Source organism: Crassostrea angulata, chromosome 5, assembly GCF_025612915.1.
Source record: "Crassostrea angulata isolate pt1a10 chromosome 5, ASM2561291v2, whole genome shotgun sequence".
In the NCBI taxonomy this organism is placed as follows: Eukaryota; Metazoa; Mollusca; class Bivalvia; order Ostreida; family Ostreidae; genus Magallana; species Magallana angulata.
The window spans coordinates 741,531-760,066 of record NC_069115.1 but is presented as its reverse complement, the minus strand read 5'-3'; the positions used below and the strand labels follow the sequence as shown (position 1 = coordinate 760,066).

General features: G+C 34.9%; 1 protein-coding gene and 3 pseudogenes across 1 annotated transcript; 1 reads left to right on the top strand and 3 right to left on the bottom strand.

Moving 5' to 3' along the window:
* Nucleotides 1–988: 988 nt before the first annotated feature.
* On the bottom strand, nucleotides 989–7,553 carry LOC128186193 (E3 ubiquitin-protein ligase TRIM71-like). Its single transcript, XM_052855967.1, has 3 exons — nucleotides 7,444–7,553; nucleotides 4,186–4,276; nucleotides 989–3,479 (listed from the first exon to the last, which is right to left on the bottom strand). The coding sequence occupies exon 3, from the start codon at nucleotides 3,446–3,448 to the stop codon at nucleotides 1,769–1,771; it is 1,680 nt and encodes a 559-aa protein (XP_052711927.1). The 5' UTR covers nucleotides 3,449–3,479; nucleotides 4,186–4,276; nucleotides 7,444–7,553; the 3' UTR covers nucleotides 989–1,768.
* Nucleotides 7,554–11,661: 4,108 nt separating this feature from the next.
* On the top strand, nucleotides 11,662–12,825 carry LOC128183604 (uncharacterized; annotated as a pseudogene).
* Nucleotides 12,612–13,700, bottom strand: LOC128183603 (uncharacterized; annotated as a pseudogene).
* A 2,887-nt stretch (nucleotides 13,701–16,587) lies between these two features.
* The window catches only part of LOC128186215 (uncharacterized), a 29,917-nt pseudogene continuing 27,968 nt past the window's right edge, over nucleotides 16,588–18,536 (bottom strand).

Genomic DNA, 18,536 nt, shown 5'->3' with positions numbered 1-18,536 from the left:
GTTACAACAACATAAGTGATAATAACATATGGAAAATATAATCTTGCTTAAAGATATTTATCATGAACAACAAACAGTTAACTTTGCATCATTCGAATAGAACTATATTTTGTCGCGCATGTTCAGATAACTGAACTCTTTGCCGTAAAGATTATCCGGCAACTAGATGGCCGTAAGCCATAACAATTTACATACATCACTCATGGTATAAGGGAGCTAACTCGCATTAATTACTCACGCCTGACCGGTTTACCTGAGTGCGCTGTTTGTAATTCTATCAAGTGTGTCTCAGTTCAGTTTATACCATAAACTGATACACGAGGTACATTTATAAACAAAACGACTATTTTTGCACAAGTATATACAATTATTTTCAATTTACTTTCTTTATTAACCAATTAAAAGATCTCAAGGAAATAAATTTGAGATGAGAAGAAAAGATCGCGTGTTATCTTTGAAGTTTTTCTGAAAGGGTCACTATATATAGTGGTCATACCAAGTCGCGTATCAATTATTACACACAAAGAACAATACGTTAAGGCCTTTGGGCGTAATTGAATTTATTCACACGACCATAGGTACCTCAAAGTACTCACAAAATATTTCAGTTTATTTTGAAATAGAATTAACAAATTAAAACATTAAGGTCTTTTAGACATTCGAATATATTAATTTACATCCTTCTATCCATTCATCCGACACAGACGGTATAGCTTAACCCCCCCCCCCCCCCGGACTTAGTCTCGGTGAGCAAAAAACTCTATCTGATATTTGACTGACATAAAATCCCTTGTAATAATTTTACCAAGGACATCCCAAAGGATTTTTAGGCATTACTGTAGACATGAAGATTTATGCTATTTGCATATAAAGGCTCCCAAAAAAGGATTTATGGATATAAATCTGAAAAAGATTAAAGGCACTCACAAATCATATGCCATCACGAATCTTGAAGATCATATATATTATAACATTGGTGATATATGTATCCATTGCATATACCGTAAAGATTGCTTGTTTCAGAAAAGAAAAAAAAATATTTATTAGATCTGTACATTTAATAAAGAAATATTTTTATACATCCAATTCCAACTGCATTCAATACACACATGTACATTAAATTATTTCTTTAGTTTACAATTAACGATGATATACACATATTTTGTGTACACAGATATTATACACAGTTTTTCTTATAAATAAAATGCATACACATAGTTTGTTTACATATAGAACAAAATAGTTTATTTACAATGATACATACATACAGTTTGTTTCTCATATATATAATATGATACTTGCACATGTATGGTTCATTGACATATACACATACAATATACACACAGTTTGTTTACATAAAATACACACACAGTTTGTTTACATATAATACATACACACACAGTTTGTTTACATATAATACACACACACAGTTTGTTTACATATAACACATACACACAGTTTGTTTACATATAATACACACACACAGTTTGTTTACATATAATACACACACACACAGTTTGTTTACATATAATACACACACACAGTTTGTTTACATATAATACACACACACACAGTTTGTTTACATATAATACACACACACACAGTTTGTTTACATATAATACATACAGTTTGTTTACATATAATACATACACACAGTTTGTTTACATATAATACACACACACAGTTTGTTTACATATAATACATACACACAGTTTGTTTACATATAATACACACACACAGTTTGTTTACATATAATACACACACAGTGTTACATCAGATATTGTATTTTCTTCACTTTACCTGACTCAACGTCAGCCACAAAGAGGTTGTCTCTGGTGTCCACACATAAATCATATGGAACCTGTAAATGACAGTTGTCAATGTAGCGGAGGAACTGTCCGTCCTGATCAAGGATGTGGATACGGTGGTTGTCCCAGTCTGCTGTCAGGATCCGACCCTGGCTGTCTGTTGTGATGCCGCATGGACTAAATGATCCCTTGGTAGTAGAGGGAGGACCAGTGTAGGTAAACCGGAGTTTTCCGGCCTGATTGACCACCACTACTGCATGGGCTCCATGGTCTGACACACAGATATCTAGGTTCCTGTTCTCACTGATGTGTTTAGGGTTGTACTCACCAGGTGAATAGAGAGGTTGTCCTTTGTCGTCGTACTGAATACTTTGTTTCTCTGTGGAGCCAGAGTAACACACAACTTTTGTTTGTTTATTACTGTCCATGACAACCAGGAGGTCACCAGAGGAGGTACTACAGAAACTGCGAGGCCCCCACTCCTGTAGTCTGATCACTGTCTGTATCTGTGTATTCTTCACTATGTTCACAGTTCTATCATTGTGATCAGTATAAACTAGATCCCCACTCCTTGTCACTGCTATGTCCAGTGGACCGTTCCCTGACTTGGTTTGGACTGACTTCACTAGTTCCCCCTGCAGGTTGTAGAGACTCATCATCTTATTACGATAACTACACGCCCAGATTTCTTCATCACTGTGACAAGTAACACTGGTTAGACAATTAACAAGGCCTCCATACTGTGTATGTATGGTGGAGATGATCCGTGGCTCATCAATCAGTGGTTTGAGAGGAGAGGATCCAGCTTCTGATATTTCCATGGTATAGCCATGTTCCTCTGTTGTAATGGAGAATGCTGACAGGGAACCAAATTGTTGGTAAAGTTGTTCTGGGTTAATTTTCTGAGGGGTGAAGTTTGGTAGAGAAACTGTGAGTTTAGGAAGCAATCTTCTGAATTCAGCAATCCTGGATTTGTAGGCAGAGACACGGCTGACATCATTGGAGTCCAGTAACTTCTTCAGATCAGCAATGCTCTGTGTGATTTCAGAAATGGCGCGTGTGATTTCATCTTCCTGTTCGTTTAAGACAGCCAGGTGTTTGGTGTCCATTTCATCAAGATCAGATTTCAGTTTCTGTATAATGGTGTCTATTTCTCTGTGCCAGACTTCTCCATGTTTGTCTATTGATGTTGTCAATTTCTCTGAGTTTTTACTCAGATCAGCTTTCTGCACTGTTATTTTGTTTGCAATCTCTTGGTATTTAGGAGAAAGGGATTTAACTAGTTCTTGCAAATCTTTTTGTAGATCCTCTCCTTTCTTTTCATAGTTGGTATAAATGTCTACTAACTTATGATTTTTGTGACTTTCAGAGGAAACACAAAGGACACAAATAGGAATGTCACATTGTTCACAGTGAAGCTCACATTGCTTGGGGGAATGTTTTGTGCAAATGGGATAATTTGGAGTAGATCCTCGGTCTTGGAACGGTACCACCTGATGTTTTTTGGATAAATCCAGCATGTGTTCTCCAACACAAGCTTTGCAGAGATTGGTCTGACAGAAGTCACAGTGTAGTGGGGGGACAGGAGTATCACACACATCACAACGCACCACATCCTGGGCACTGCTTCGAGGGTCCATGGTCAAGTCCTTTATGTATGGTGCATCTACCCTGAAATATACATGTATATCATTAATTCCAATCCTATTGGAATAGAGTATATTTATTTATACATAAATCTATGTAAATTTTGTATCCTGATAAAATGCTTTTCTTATCATATTAATGTGAATGAAAGTTTTCAATGTAATATGCATTGTCATTCTCTCCTTAAGTATGCAAGCAAGCTAATTAACAACATATCAGATAGATTTAAGTATATTTTTCATGATCCACAATTTTTAAAAATCAAGATCATGAAACAATTATCAGACATGTCAAATGTTGGTCATTATTTCATTCCATTTCTCTTTTTAATCCATTTTTGAAACTTGTTATCTCAATTAAATGAATTACAGACTATCAAAAAAAAATGCCAGTTCCATTCCTATTAATTTTCTAATGTACTGAAACTCCATTTACTATAGGTTTCAAGATTTCCAGTTGTACAAGATAGTAATTATCCATTTTAATGGCAAAAACAGATTTCAGTTGACTGGTATATGACAATTATTGAGGTCTGTGATTCATTAATTTTGGCTGGCAATTAATTTTTACAAATTTAGTTAAATAAATGCTATGAAACGTAATGGATGATTGGCCTACCAATAACAAATTTAATATTTTGATAGATATGAAACCACAATATTTGTTGCTATCTGTCTACGTTATAATGATTTTTACCCATACATTCCTGTAGCACATGACATCTACAAACCTTGTACACTTTGGTTCATGTTGACAATGTACAGATGTTGTAATGTTGTAAAGTTCAGCTGGGGAAATCTGCAGTTTCTCAAAAGACAGGCCTATAAATAACAACAAACAAATCAAAATCAATAACATCAATTACCAAATTTTGGTTAAAAAAAACAAATTTCATAATTTGTACAGCTTTTAGAATCTCACATCAAAGGTTATACAGTATAAGGTATCTAATCAGTAAAAAAACCTTTTACACCCATAGACTTTGTACTTTCCACTACTGTTTTCTTTGATAACAACTTTAATTTCAAATGATATTGCAAAGTAACCAACAATAGATATTGGGTCAGTGTTCCTTGCATTAACGCATGTCAATCTACTGGGGGGGGGGGGGGGCAATGTGTGAGGTTCCTTTCTTAAAAATAATAGCAAATTAACATATTTTCACCTGAATGTGTAATAAATTCAAAAAGAGAAGGGCTATGTTAACATCCTACAAAAGTATTTGTGAACATTCAATAACCTAAAATTATCTGTCTTTATTAAATATATTTTGTGTTGATCATGTATTACATGTGTACCACTATCTTAGCCAAAACATCTTGTAATGAAATAAACAAAATCCATTTGATCTTGAACAGGTCGGGTACACTACCTTATATGGATAGCATTATTTAACACGTGACAGTATTTTCGGCAAACAGATTCTCCAATCAAATGAATGAGTTGCAATGCATAGCGGTCTATAACGTGTTTACGATTCAACAAACGCACGTGGTATTTGTTTGTTTTATACACAATATTTAATTGCTTGCCGGAATGTTTGTACATCTTGATTTTTACTTTAGAAGGTAAAAAAGGAAAGATTACGTACCATTAACTTTGTTCCATGCTCACATTAAAGGGGCATGGTCACGATTTTGGTCAAATTTTATTTTTCTGTTTTTATTATTTACAATGCTTTATGAATGCATTTCAAATAATGAAATGAAATTTGCGTGCCCGTCGATGAGTTTAAAGCAAGATACAGGGCTCACAATTCTTCATCATGTAAACAAGGCTCGTGCCCTGTTTTTGTTTACATAGGTTCAATATACCAGTAAAAAATCTTTTTCTAGATGATTTGTCTATATTCTTATTCTTTTTAAGCATTAATAAACAGTTTTTAACGATTAACACATTCATTTTAGGTCTAAAACTAGAATTTTCACATCAACATTCAAAATATAAACAAAAGTTTTGTTTACATAGCGAGGAATTGTAAGCTCTGTAACTCGCTTATAACTCAACAAATGACAATAAAATTTTGGTTGCCTATTAAAAATGCCTTATTGAAGCATTATAAAGATAAAAATCGAACAAATATTTTTTTTGACTAAAATCGTGACCATGCCCCTTTAAAAAATACTGTTGTTTTAGTTGATTAATTGTTGCTTCAAAAATGATTAGTATGAAACGACTGACAACCATACGCATAAAAGTACAAACATATTTTAATTAGACAAAAACATCACATTTGTGTATTGGTGACTTTATCATTGTGCACTAGAAATAAATACAGGAAACTGTACATTTTAACATATGTGAATAGCCACGGTAGTACAAATGCACAAATATACAAACGCTGAAGCGCAAGCTATATGCAGCATAAAGTATAGTTTGTCTGTTAAGCATTCTGATGAATGTCCCTGAAGAAAACATCAACGCGCGTTCTACTAATGTTGTCCCAAATATGGGGTATCACGTGAAAAAAAACTTGCTGCTTTTAATTCAATAGGACGTACCTCTCCTTTGAACATTGACAATGGGGTATTTAAATAGGTTAATATAAGTCCTCATATGCAGTATTTTTTAAATGTGAGCATAGAAATTGAAGTTCAGACATACCGGTAATTGTCCATATTACTTTCATAAATTCTGAAAAATCATTCAAAATGAGTTTCCAAAGGACAATTCAAAATGGTATATATTTTCAATACGCTTTGTATACACTGAAACTTGTAGTAGCCCACAATGCCTTGCAACTCATTCACCTGATTGGTTTGTCGATAAAAGTAAACAGATGCCTAATTTAGTATGCAAATTTATGCCGACGTCACAAAATATAGTGGTCTCGACCTGTTGAAACAGACCACAGGGGCTCGTCACGAAGTTTTTTCAACCTTGCATATATACCACCTCTATACTATAAAATACACAAGGGAGGAATCAAAACTCGGAAAAATCGCTACCTCCCGATTTCGGTCGCCTCGTATTAATTCTTCTCGGACGTTAAACCCTGCACTCTAGGTATCATTAGATCGGGAAAGGACCATAGTTTTTAGGAATACCTGCAAAATTTAAACATCGGCAACAATTTTAAAAGTTTTCACGCATTTTCTTCCAGTTTACTCTCCGGTGACACTTTCTTCGATCAGATGTTGCGCACCAAATTTATTTATGCGCTCTCATTGGTTAATTTTGTTGATCAAGATAAATCGTACGTTGACTCGTATTTTAGAGGGATATTCAAATGGTGAGTGAAGAAGTTCTTATTACGTGGTGAGTATATGTATTAATTTTCATATTTATGTAAAAATATTTTAACCATACATCGGACATTCGGTAGGACGTGACTATGTATTTCTTGCATCAAAGCAAGTTTGAATATCGTTTGAAAATCCCTCTAAAATACAAGTCCGCGTACGAGTTATCTTGAGCAACATTGAATTGACCAATGAGAGCGCAACATCTGATCGAAGAAAGTGTCACCGGAGAGTAAACTGGAAGAAAATGCGTGAAAACTTTTAAAATTGTTGCCGATGTTTAAATTTTGCAGGTATTCCTAAAAACTATGGTCCTTTCCCGATCTAATGATACCCAGAGTGCAGGGTTTAACGTCCGAGAAGAATTAATACGAGGCGACCGAAATCGGGAGGTAGCGATTTTTCCGAGTTTTGATTCCTCCCTTGTGTATTTTATAGTATAGAGGTGGTATATATGCAAGGTTGAAAAAACTTCGTGACGAGCCCCTGTGAACAGACCTAAACATTACAATGTTAAACAACTATTATCATATCGTGATCTTGGTTTAGCTGTTCTGGGGAGTATTGTTTCTATAAATAATACGTGTAAACCCAGTGCAGATATCTTCAATCTTGTTTTTCGATAAACAATGCACTGCACTTTCATTGCCCAATGAAAATACGAAAACCATGTTCTTTCAACTATAACCTATTCTAACATTCATGCTCCTTGAAAAAAACCCACAACATGTAGGCCTAGCACTTACAATGTTTCTTGGCGTCAATATCATTTCAATTTAACAGCGTTAAACGACCGACCGAGCTCCTCCAAAAGTTTGTCCAACATGGCGCTTGCATCAGGCGTTCCGACCGTGACCTAGACCTATTTGGGTTACGGGGCAATTCGTACCGAGACGTTTCGCTCCGACTGAGGATTTGTACCGAGACGTTAAATCTATCACATGACCCACAGTTTTAAAAAGGACCATCGACCAAGACGTTTAACGTATTTAATTGAACTCAAAACTTATTGATAATGAAATTAATGATTTCAGAAAGTCTTATTTGGTGTTAGATCCATTATGATGCCTTCATTGATCAATTTAGTAATATTTTATGTTTGTTTATTTTTGCATTCTAATTTTATTACGTACGTTGTATCCGTGCCCCTGGTCCCTGTTTGTAGGCAGTGGCGTAGCTGCCGTTAGGCACTTAAGGCACGTGCCTACACATCATTTTAAGACCAAAAATTAAAAATGTTAAAATATCGCATTTAATTAAAAAAAATTTTTTTTTTAAAAAGCACACAGCAAATATCTTTCTTTTCCCTATTTCAAAACTCTGATTGTTTGAGGTCACAAATATGTGACATCGATGATGCTAATGATTAATATATACGGAAACAATCTTTTAAAAAAATCAAAATTTTATCTGCGAAAAGTGCCTAAAATTTGTTCCTGTGTGTTCCATAAAACATGAAATCTGTTTTCCGTCGGGGGGCTTCGCCCCCCTGAACCCCCTACCAGGGCGCTGCTTTTTAAATAAAATCAAAAACGTCATGTAAGGCAGGTATTGCAGTTAATACCTAAGTTGCTAGTACACGCATTACAGATATAGACATAAGATTTAATTAAAGAAGATGGGGGTAGAAGCCATTTAAAATGCCTTTTCATAAATGTTCGCTTATTGGGCTTTAGATTTTGTAAAGTTTGGTACAAAAGTTATGTCATGTCTCGTGCAAGAATATAGAAACTAAACACAATATTCAATGTACAAGAAGTCAGTTTAAAATTCACCTTCGCCAGCCAAGGGTTTTCGGTCTGTTTATGGGGAGCAAAGTGAACCGAAAACCCTTGGCTAGCGAAGATGTTTAAAATTATGGTTAGTCAGAAAATTCATCAGAATCTGTTTGGCGTTCGTATGCATCATTAATGTTTGAAATGGATTGTTTATTAGCATTAACAGCGTAATTGCACTGATGGCGAGAGTACGCAAGATAGCAAATGACGCCACAGATGCGGGCACAACATCCTACAGTGCGGGCGCCAGATTTACACTGACAGTACCAACCACACTGTTGGCATAGTGTACTTTACCCACAAGTTGTAAGTGGTACTGTTTCGATGTCTAGATTAATTTCTTGTATGAATTAATCCAGATTCAATTTCAGACACGTCTATATGGTACTGGTCGTATTCAATGTGCTGGATGACATAGGAATTTGATTGTTGAACTTTATAGACACCAAATGTTAACTCTCTCACTTTATCCTCACTAAGGCTTGGAAATCAACAAACAACATCACTGACATTATTTCTTTTCCATGATTTGGAATTAGCTCTAAATGCGTGCGTGTCTATTGAACTCAATTGTTTCAGAGCATTTGCGTTTTCCCTAGATTCTATTAACATTTTATAACCAAGCCTAAGATCACCATCGTCGCTAGTTTGAAGTGTCAGCCTGAATTTACAAATCATGATGCACACAATACGCACAAATTCTCCAATGTAAGGAATTTGACTGTAACGAGCAACATTGTTAAGCCATTTCTTTATCCTTCCGTTAGCTGCATCAACATCCCACCGTATTTTTGCTCACCAACCTTGACGTATTGGCTTAGTTCGTTGTATGTTGTTTTCTAGTTTTAGGTTGAAATGACCGCATTTCTTTTCCGAAGCTACATTCTTAAAGAAATCGCACTGAATCCTTTAAACCTCTGTCAAGGATAAAAAAATCTTCTTCTTTAAAAAACCCACGAAACTGCCGGCATTTATTTTCATGATGTGAGGTAGAATAGAGGAGTGATTGTTGGCAAAGAAAGGACCTGCTACATCTACGATGTATCCATCTGTTGCTGTAATGACGAAAGGCTTAACTAAGGGTAGGTTTCTATGCATTGAGTATTTAAGGCGTTGGAACTTGTAAGACGACCTTTTTGTGTGTAAATATATATCGCATAGCCCCCTAACTCCGTCACTTTCGGGAAACTCCTCGCCGTTTGAAATCAAGTACGATTATGACGTCATTTTTTACATGTCAAAAATCTTTAATCAAATGTCAACAATTTGCAACGGTTAAATTTAAGAATGTGTCAAAAAATAACAGAATTAAACCTTGTTCATTTTATGCACCATTAATTGTGTGAAATCAGCTAAAACTTTTTCACGGGTGCACTTAAAAATCGATATTTCTGACATGCGGGCCCATTCGACCATTTACGGTGGTCAGCCATTTTTAGAGAGGTCAAGATAAAACATTTCACATGCAATACATTTTTTATTAAGGTAATTAATACATTTTTTTCAGTCCGGAATAGCCTTTATGCACTACTCTTGATGATAACGTCAAATGGCTCATGCCGATACTTTTGCCTTATACAGGGTATATAGATATCTCCGGTATATCGCTATTTAGAATATGCTACATTTCTAAAAATGTAATAAATAAATAATATAATAAGTAATATATCAATTAATGATATAAAATATTTGAAATATGTAAGGACATAAATCAAACGGCATCCATACATTCTGAAAAGGCCATTGTGATTGTTGTTACATGGACCCATTTTTTATTCTGGCGATCATTTCATTTCGATGAAATTAGATACAATTTAAATTGTATGCACCATTTTTACTTATTATAACTTGGCCTAGATACAAATGGAGTTTTAACAAAATTGTCAATGTGTCTTCAGTCCCTGCCATATCATAGAGCATGTGGGTGACGGAGTTAGGTTCATAAGATATAATAAGCACGCGTGATAAACGTCGTATTCAGAGAGCTTTTGAATAAAAATAAAAATATTTTTGTTAATAATTTTATAAATTATATTGTTACAGATTATATTTAGTGATTGCAAATGATAAAAACCACCAAAAATAATTTACAGAGAAACGCGGAAGGTTTTCTGCTTATGGTGACGGAGTTTGGGTATTCGGGGATATATGTCCCATCTAAAACCAGTTTAACGGTGTCGGATATTGGATCCGTAAAGAGTTCTTTAGAAATGTCTAAGATGGTGTGGTCAACGATGCTTTCCCGAGAAGTGTGATTAAAGCCAAGATTGGTAGGAAAAAAATATTCCATTGAAATTCCCTTAGGTTCGTCTTAGAGCTACAAAATGCATGTGATTTTCTCGCAGAACAAAATGGAGTTGACTCAATAAGTAGTTACTGTTGTTTTTGGTGTTTCTGTACCTCTTTAATTTAGCAGGTCTGTGTGACACTTTAATTACACCTTTACGGAATGCATATTTGACTGTTTTTTGTCGATATTTTCGCCTCTGTCTTGTAGAGTCTTAACAAGGCCTTAACTTACTAGACACTTATCTATCTTCCCCTTTACTTGCTTTTTACATACACAACAGCCGAATCCATGAACCCATTGTTTACTCGCGTTTACATGCACAACATGTAAAAATATAAGTCGCCCATTCGAAACATTTTCTTGTTACATATACTGTTTAAAAGATTTTTATTTTTATATATTTACATTTTCCAGTGTCTTTGCCTGTGATAACACTACGTATCGATTTTATACTTTATAACCCATTATACAAATGACGCCAAAATGAGGCGCCAGCAGGGTGTTCTTATTCTTTTTTAAATATTTAATCGTACGATTTCGGTCGGGGCGTGATCAAATCTATCATAAAGCCCTTCGGGCTTTATTGGATTTGATCACGCTCCGACCGACATTATCACCTCTTAATACTCAAAAAATTATTCCTTATTCCTTATTTAATTTAAATATCAAAATTTATAAAAAATTATCGTGTTAAAGAAACTGCATTGATTTGTAAGAGAGCATTGTAAAATGATTAAATATAGTGTAAAAAAAAGTTTCGCACTGAAGAGAATTCGAACCGCCGATGATAATATCTCAATGTGTAATCCTATTGCTTTACCCACTATGCTTCATCAGATCATGGTTTCATTTTTTTCAGGAAAGGACTATCCCCAAATCAAACACTCGTTTGATATATGACATGGTTCAAAGAATCTTGGGAAAAAAAAATAATTCAGGTAGGATAAAGTTTTGAATTGATATAATTGCAATATTATACTGACAATTCTTGTTTAGTAACGATGAGTGAATTTGAAACATTTTCATTTTTTAACAAAGGCTGGACAGGAGAAAACGAAAAAACCATTGCTGTTCTGGGCTCGAGAGGTCGTCAACCACTTTTGGTTCTGCTTGCTACAGCTAACAGAGGAGGATTTTATTGTAAGTCATAAGATCACATTACAACACTTTTTGCTTCCAAAATTCTAATAGATCTATTTAATCTCCTTTTGCTTTTCTTAACTTATCCAGGGTATGTGCTTTGGCGTTATTCATCATGTTGTCAACGAGCATGAATGGATCCTCCCGTACAAAGTAGGAGCTAGAAGTTCTTGCTTGCATGGGCCTCTCACGGAGGAGCGTGACAAGGGCTGGCTAGAGCCAGGATCACCTGCTAGTTTTGCGTTAAGAGATATAGTTCGCGACAAAAGACTGGTGAAAAAAATTCCATATTACTTGAATTGCAGGTTTGTACTGGCTTAAAAATATACATGTTTGCATAATTGTAATCATTTTGTCTTTTGAAATGAATGTTTACATCTTATTCACTTAATCATTATTTTTGGTTAACTTCTTTTTTTTTGAACAGGAGCACAGCTGCCTTAGAAAATTTCAAGAACTTGATCCTGAAATACACATCAAAGCAGCACTCATATACTCCACCTGTATACAACGCTAGGAACCTTATTGCTGCTTTCGAACTGTGATAGAGATATTTCAAGAAAAAGAATGGCTCTTAGAGGTAATCCGGTTTCCTTTGTTAAAATGTTTTAATTCCAAATTAATCCAAAGAGCAAAACTGTACAAAACATATTTTTTAACTCGTTTAGACATCAACGATACTTTAGCAAAAAGAGTGGGTGGTGGTCAACCTATCGGGATAAGGAAAAGAAGAAGTATCCGAGCAGCTGATGAAGGTCTGTTTGGAGAACAGATTACTGCATGAAATAGGGATGAACCAGACATCAGTATTAAGTGTAGAGGATCCTAGAAGAGTGTCCTCTGTTCTTGCACCAGTTCCTCCACCACCTACAGCAGAACTAGTGGCTGAGAAAAAGTATCGCTTCTCAGAGAGTCGTTAACTCACTAAGTGGACACGAAATGAAAAGGAAAAAGAAATGTTCAGATTTATTTAATTTGTTGTTTTTATTTGAAACTTTTCCCTTATTTCCCAAACACATCAGCTTGGAATCACCTTTCTATTGCCTGCACCAAGTTTACCATGAATCCACATAATATATTGCCTATAAGTCTTCATGATCGATTAAAGTTTTCGTCTCTTGGCTCTGCAAGAACATCATTGTGGTATCGCATCGCCACTTCCAACACAAGCTCATCAAGGACAACAGGTTGAACATCCTTAAAAGGAAATGCGTAATTTTATGAGAAATAAACTGCAAATTTTTAATGATTCTCATTTTGCTAAATAAAATCTAATAGCTATAGCTTACAAGCAGAAATGCTTACAGGTAATCTTGAGATGCAACTTTGACTGTGTTTGTTGCAGCATACCTTTTCTCTCTATGATGGCATTTCTCTACAATTTGAGCAAATGCATCAACTTGGGACTGTGACTGTAGTGTGATGGGGTTTTGGATTTTCACCATGGATTGTCTGGAGGATGTCGAGCATAAATAAAGGTTGCTTGGAGCACACTAATTTTAAGGCATCCCTGAGACCAAAGGTGTCTAGTGACGAAATGCAATTCTGAAATTGAATACATATTCATATGAAAAAATATAAAATTGAAATCCTTAAAAATATTAGTTCCATTATTTACTATATTTTTGTTTATTGCTGCCAGTACGTCCATATGACCTTCTCTTTCCTCTCTTGCTCTTGCTGCCAATTCCACACGGTTCGGTCCTTGGTCAGCTCTTCCTCTTCTACCCCCCTCTCCCGGCGCCACGGCGACCTCTACTCCTAGCTGCAGGAGTCTGCTAAGAAAAGGAAACATATTTTTTATAGGGCTATGGAAATTGATTTTAAATTGTAATTCGACAACATTTTTGTATCATAGTTCCACACATTGAGGGAGTGGGCTGTTAAATACAAACTTTCTAAATTTATTAAAGCTAACAAAATTAGACCATGCCATCATCCAACATCCTCCTCCCCCACCCCCGGCAAACACCCCACCCCACCCCATCCCCAAATAATTTTTTTTTGCAGCTGTATCCCTCTTAAATTGGACAGCATTTTCAACATTTACCCTTTTGTATTGAAACATTATTAAAAAATATAATTACACTTGGTAGAATTCGTCTTCCACGACCCCTTCATCTTCTTGAAACATCTGGTAAATATTTTTCTGATTCCTCTGATAAATTGCTCCTTGATCTATATGAGTTCTGTAATAAATGCAAAAAATAGAAGAAGGAGAATATGAATGAAAATAGCTACATTCTTTTTTAAATTCTTATTATTAGGGGTATTTTGATTGTTGGTTAAACAACAATTTAGAGTTATATAGCCCGTTTGTGTCGTTCATCCAGAGTGCATAACGTCTGCATCATCTTGAAAACCCCGGCGACACTACATCCAACACAGTAGATAAATGATAGTACATGTAAATCCAAGAAAGTAACAACGTTTCCATCCGTTCCTACAAAAACACTCAGTTTATAAAATCCATGCGATAATTGACATTGCTCGATCTGCCACAGTGTGTGGTTTGCGCATGTGCGATGTTATAACATACACAGGGAAACGGTCTACAATTTTCAGGAATTTTTGAAGTATCTGTGCCTCGATTTCAGTCTGTCTTGTTTCGTCGTTTATTGGATATATCTTGCCAGTGAAGTGGTTGTCATATTATTTTTCTTCAAAACGCGTTTTTACAAGTGTTTTCGTCCAAGGTAACGTGTTCGGGTGTATGAAATTCCTGAATGCGTTGAAGCAAGACGAGGGCTCTCGGCCTTATATAGAGGTGTGTAGCGATGAGCAGAACAATAGAAATCGACAACTAATATGGCGGTAGTCGGAGATAAAAGGGAAATAATGCGTATTTATGAATTCATGCCAGCTTTAAGAAATCCACGAAAGCATTAAAATGTATCGGGAAATTATTAAAAAACAGGGGCTTGCGGCCATAGAACATTACCCAGCCATAACAGATCAACAACTGGAGACCATCTACGATTATTTAACTAAACGGTTGGGAGATACCCAGATCTTGCAATACAAGGTAATTTCAATATCTCTGAAGAAAATACTTTTTACGTGTAAATTGAGCCACAGTCAAATTAAAGACTTATAAGTAATTGTAAACCATATAATTGCCAATGAATTCAATTTATTTAAATATCAGTATTCTAACAAAAGATATGGTTAAAAAAATAGGTCTTCCTTGATATCATGCTACATTTTGGAAAAAGGGGCAGGGAGAATTTAGCACAACTTACAAAAGATGATTTTGTTGTGATGAATGGAGATGGTGGACTGTTTGTTTACAAAACAAGGGATGAAAAGACCAAAAACCACCAGGATGATAGTGAAAGATCTTTAGATGGCAGAATGTATGAGATAAAAGTTATTAATTGATTAAGTAGTAATTTTAGACAGTTAGCATTTATATATAACTTTCTGTTACAACTATTGCACTTTCTGTTAATACATGTAATAATAAAAACTGCATACTTTCTTTTAAAAAGCAAAACAAACTGAATTTAAGGCAATAAATAACCGATTTGGTACAATTTCAGGTAGCGACAGATGTCCGATCCGTAGTTTTGTCAAGTTGATCCGAACCCACACTGTCCACGCTTGTTCCAACAACCAAGAACCAGTCCGAAGGATGGTGTTTATTTCAATAACATTGCAGTTGGTCATAATGGACTCGGACAGTTCATGCAAACTATCAGTAAAATATCAGGGATATCTACAATTTACACTAACCACTCATGCCGAGCGACAACCGTCAGTGTCCTCGATGCTGCACAAATACCGAGTAGACACATCATGTCCGTTACTGGTCATAAAGCAGAGTCCTCATTAAAAACCTATTCAGGAAGAACTGATGAAAAGACAAAGAAGATCATGTCGGAAAAAATCAGCGAGAAAATAAGAGAAAAAAACCTCTGCAACCTCTAGATGATAATGTACAAGCAGACTTTAACTTGGTTCCATTGACGGATTCTCAGGAAAATTGTCTCTTGGATGACTTAAACGACATGGATGGTGTGGATGACATTTTGCGTTCCATTGATGTCAATGAAAATGTATTCAAACCCACTGTTAAATCATAATTCAGTTCAAGCAAATGCCATGTTACCTGCTGCTCCAGTACTTAGAAATTGCTCAAATGTTACTATCAATTACAACATAACATGTTCTATAATACCTAAAATTATTTGAATAAATAAAGTGTTGTTATTTCAGGAAATATGAAATTACTCTATTAATCGATTGTTTTGATTAAATATTGCTTTATCAGTATAAAAGCACAACATTGATTTGAAAACTGCTTGATTGCTTTAAGATGTTTTCATAATTTTAATCTTGCCAATTCTTCTTTGGAAAATAATATAACGAATATAGCCCTTTCGCTCGGTCGATCCATAGATATATCGACTTCATATAAAAGCATATCGACCGAGCACGAAGTGCTCAGTTGATATACTTTTCTATGAAGTCGATATATCTATGAATCGACCGAGCGAAAGGGCTATATATATATATATATATATATATATATATATATATATATATATATATATATATATATATATATATATATATATATATATATAAAACATAAATATTTCACCATTTTTATTAACAATCTGCAGTTTTCTATATTTAAAAACAATATTCTTTTTATCATTTAAAGGAAAACAATCTGACGAGGTTGTAGATTATTTAATAAACATATCAACAAAAATGGAGGTTCGGTTGAAAAAAAACAGCAAGTATAAAAAATGGGATTTAAATCATACAAATTAAAGATATACAAACTTCAAACGTGCATTGGGTAATGATCATGCAGATAAAACATAACATTTGTAACATATAAAAGCACATGTAAACATCTCTGTTAGCATAATATCGATGGATATGAAATGGCAGTTATAATAGGCGTTCTTATTGATGACAAAAATACATGGATATGAAATATGTCTTTTAACAAAGAGTATTACGAAAGCAAGATTTTCTAAAAATTCATTTTTTTAATGAAACAAAATCTTGAATGAACTTAGTTGAAACACATTTTTGTAAAGATAAAGAGATAATCTTAATTTACAATAAGTATCAAAAGTTATGAATCACGGGTATACACATTTTCTATGAATTAAACACGTGCATTTTGCTCTGAATGTATGTCCTACATACTGGACACTGTCCAACCTTGGGGGCACACGTCCGACAACAACATATGTGTCCACAGGGCAGGAACACCACCCCCACCTCAGCGTCCAGACAGATCTTACACGTCCTCTGCTCCCGTAACAACCGGTTCTCTTCAGCCAGTTCTGTAAACAGAAAGTAACATTAGATCCATTAACAGACACGCCACACAAGTGTTCTGCTGTCTCTTCTAGCAGCGCTAAAAACATACAGGTCATAAACATGTCGAAACATGCATATTTATTCAAGAAAAAACTTCTTATAGCCAAATCAAACGACAAATGTTTGTAAGAAAGAATACACTTGGGTCTTTTTGTTTAGAAAAAACGACAGAAGCTTCTTTACTTCATCTTTTGTATAAACTAATGATCTACGTATTTTATAAACCAGCGATGCCAAATTTACTTTTTTTTGATACACAATGTTTATTACTCCACTAGTCTATACTATAAGTTATTTGATTGTTTATGTAATTTAAAATAATAATAAATATGTTGCTTTTCCCGCAAATGATTAAACTATGGGCTCAACGTAATACTTTGTTGCGTATGGTCACACAAAACGAAAACCAATCTGTTTATTTGAAGAAAACCCCCAGAAATTAACTTCCAATATTTCCCATTAGTTTTATACAGAGCTCTTTATCAAAAGGCAATAGATATAGTCTATTGTCCAGCCCTGTTAAGGTGGCTCACTACATCGTGAACTATTTACTCAAATAAGAAGTGCTCTACCGGCAAAACGTGTGTGAATAGAAAATTCGGACTAGTTGCATATTCATTCAACGGATTTTTTTTGCGTCAGTAAATCGGACCAGTAATGCATTGTTTTAATCGTCCCAGTAGTTCCCTGTAATCGTGGTATTTTTTATCACTTCGCACTCTCACGAGAATCAACAAGGCAATATGAAAACAATAACGATGTATATGACATACAGTCAATGTTACCTTTGAAGTTTACCTCAGTACACTCTCAATCAAAACTAATCGAGTGACCTCACAAAGGTTTACACATTGATCCGATGGAATTTTTCGGCGTCAGTAAAGTTTGACCCACAATCCACAGTACTATTGGTTTCAAACCTCACAGTCCTGTGAGGTTCAATTGAAAGTAAAGTTTTGAGAAACATATTAGATGTGTAATTTTAAGAACAACATGCTTTTTAAGAAAATAAAACAGTAAACTTCGCGTAATTTTATTTCTCGGGGAGTTTTAGAGGGTCAGACGACACTTTAATAAAAACTTCTTGGGCTTTCCGGGAAGCTCGGAAGAACACGTTTTTTTCCGAGCTTGCCGATGTAACGAAGAATTTTGACCCGGGTTGAAAATTGACCCGGGGTCATTTTTCCACGTTGAATATTGAGATCAAAATTGTTGAATAAAGACCCTAATCCGTTGAAAATTGACCCGCAACGTGGAATTTTGATCATGGAACCAGTTCAAAATT

What these genes read in the sequence shown, in the direction of transcription:
- LOC128186193 (XM_052855967.1), bottom strand. Translation starts at nt 3,448, where the DNA reads ATGGACCCTCGAAGCAGTGCCCAGGATGTGGTGCGTTGTGATGTGTGT.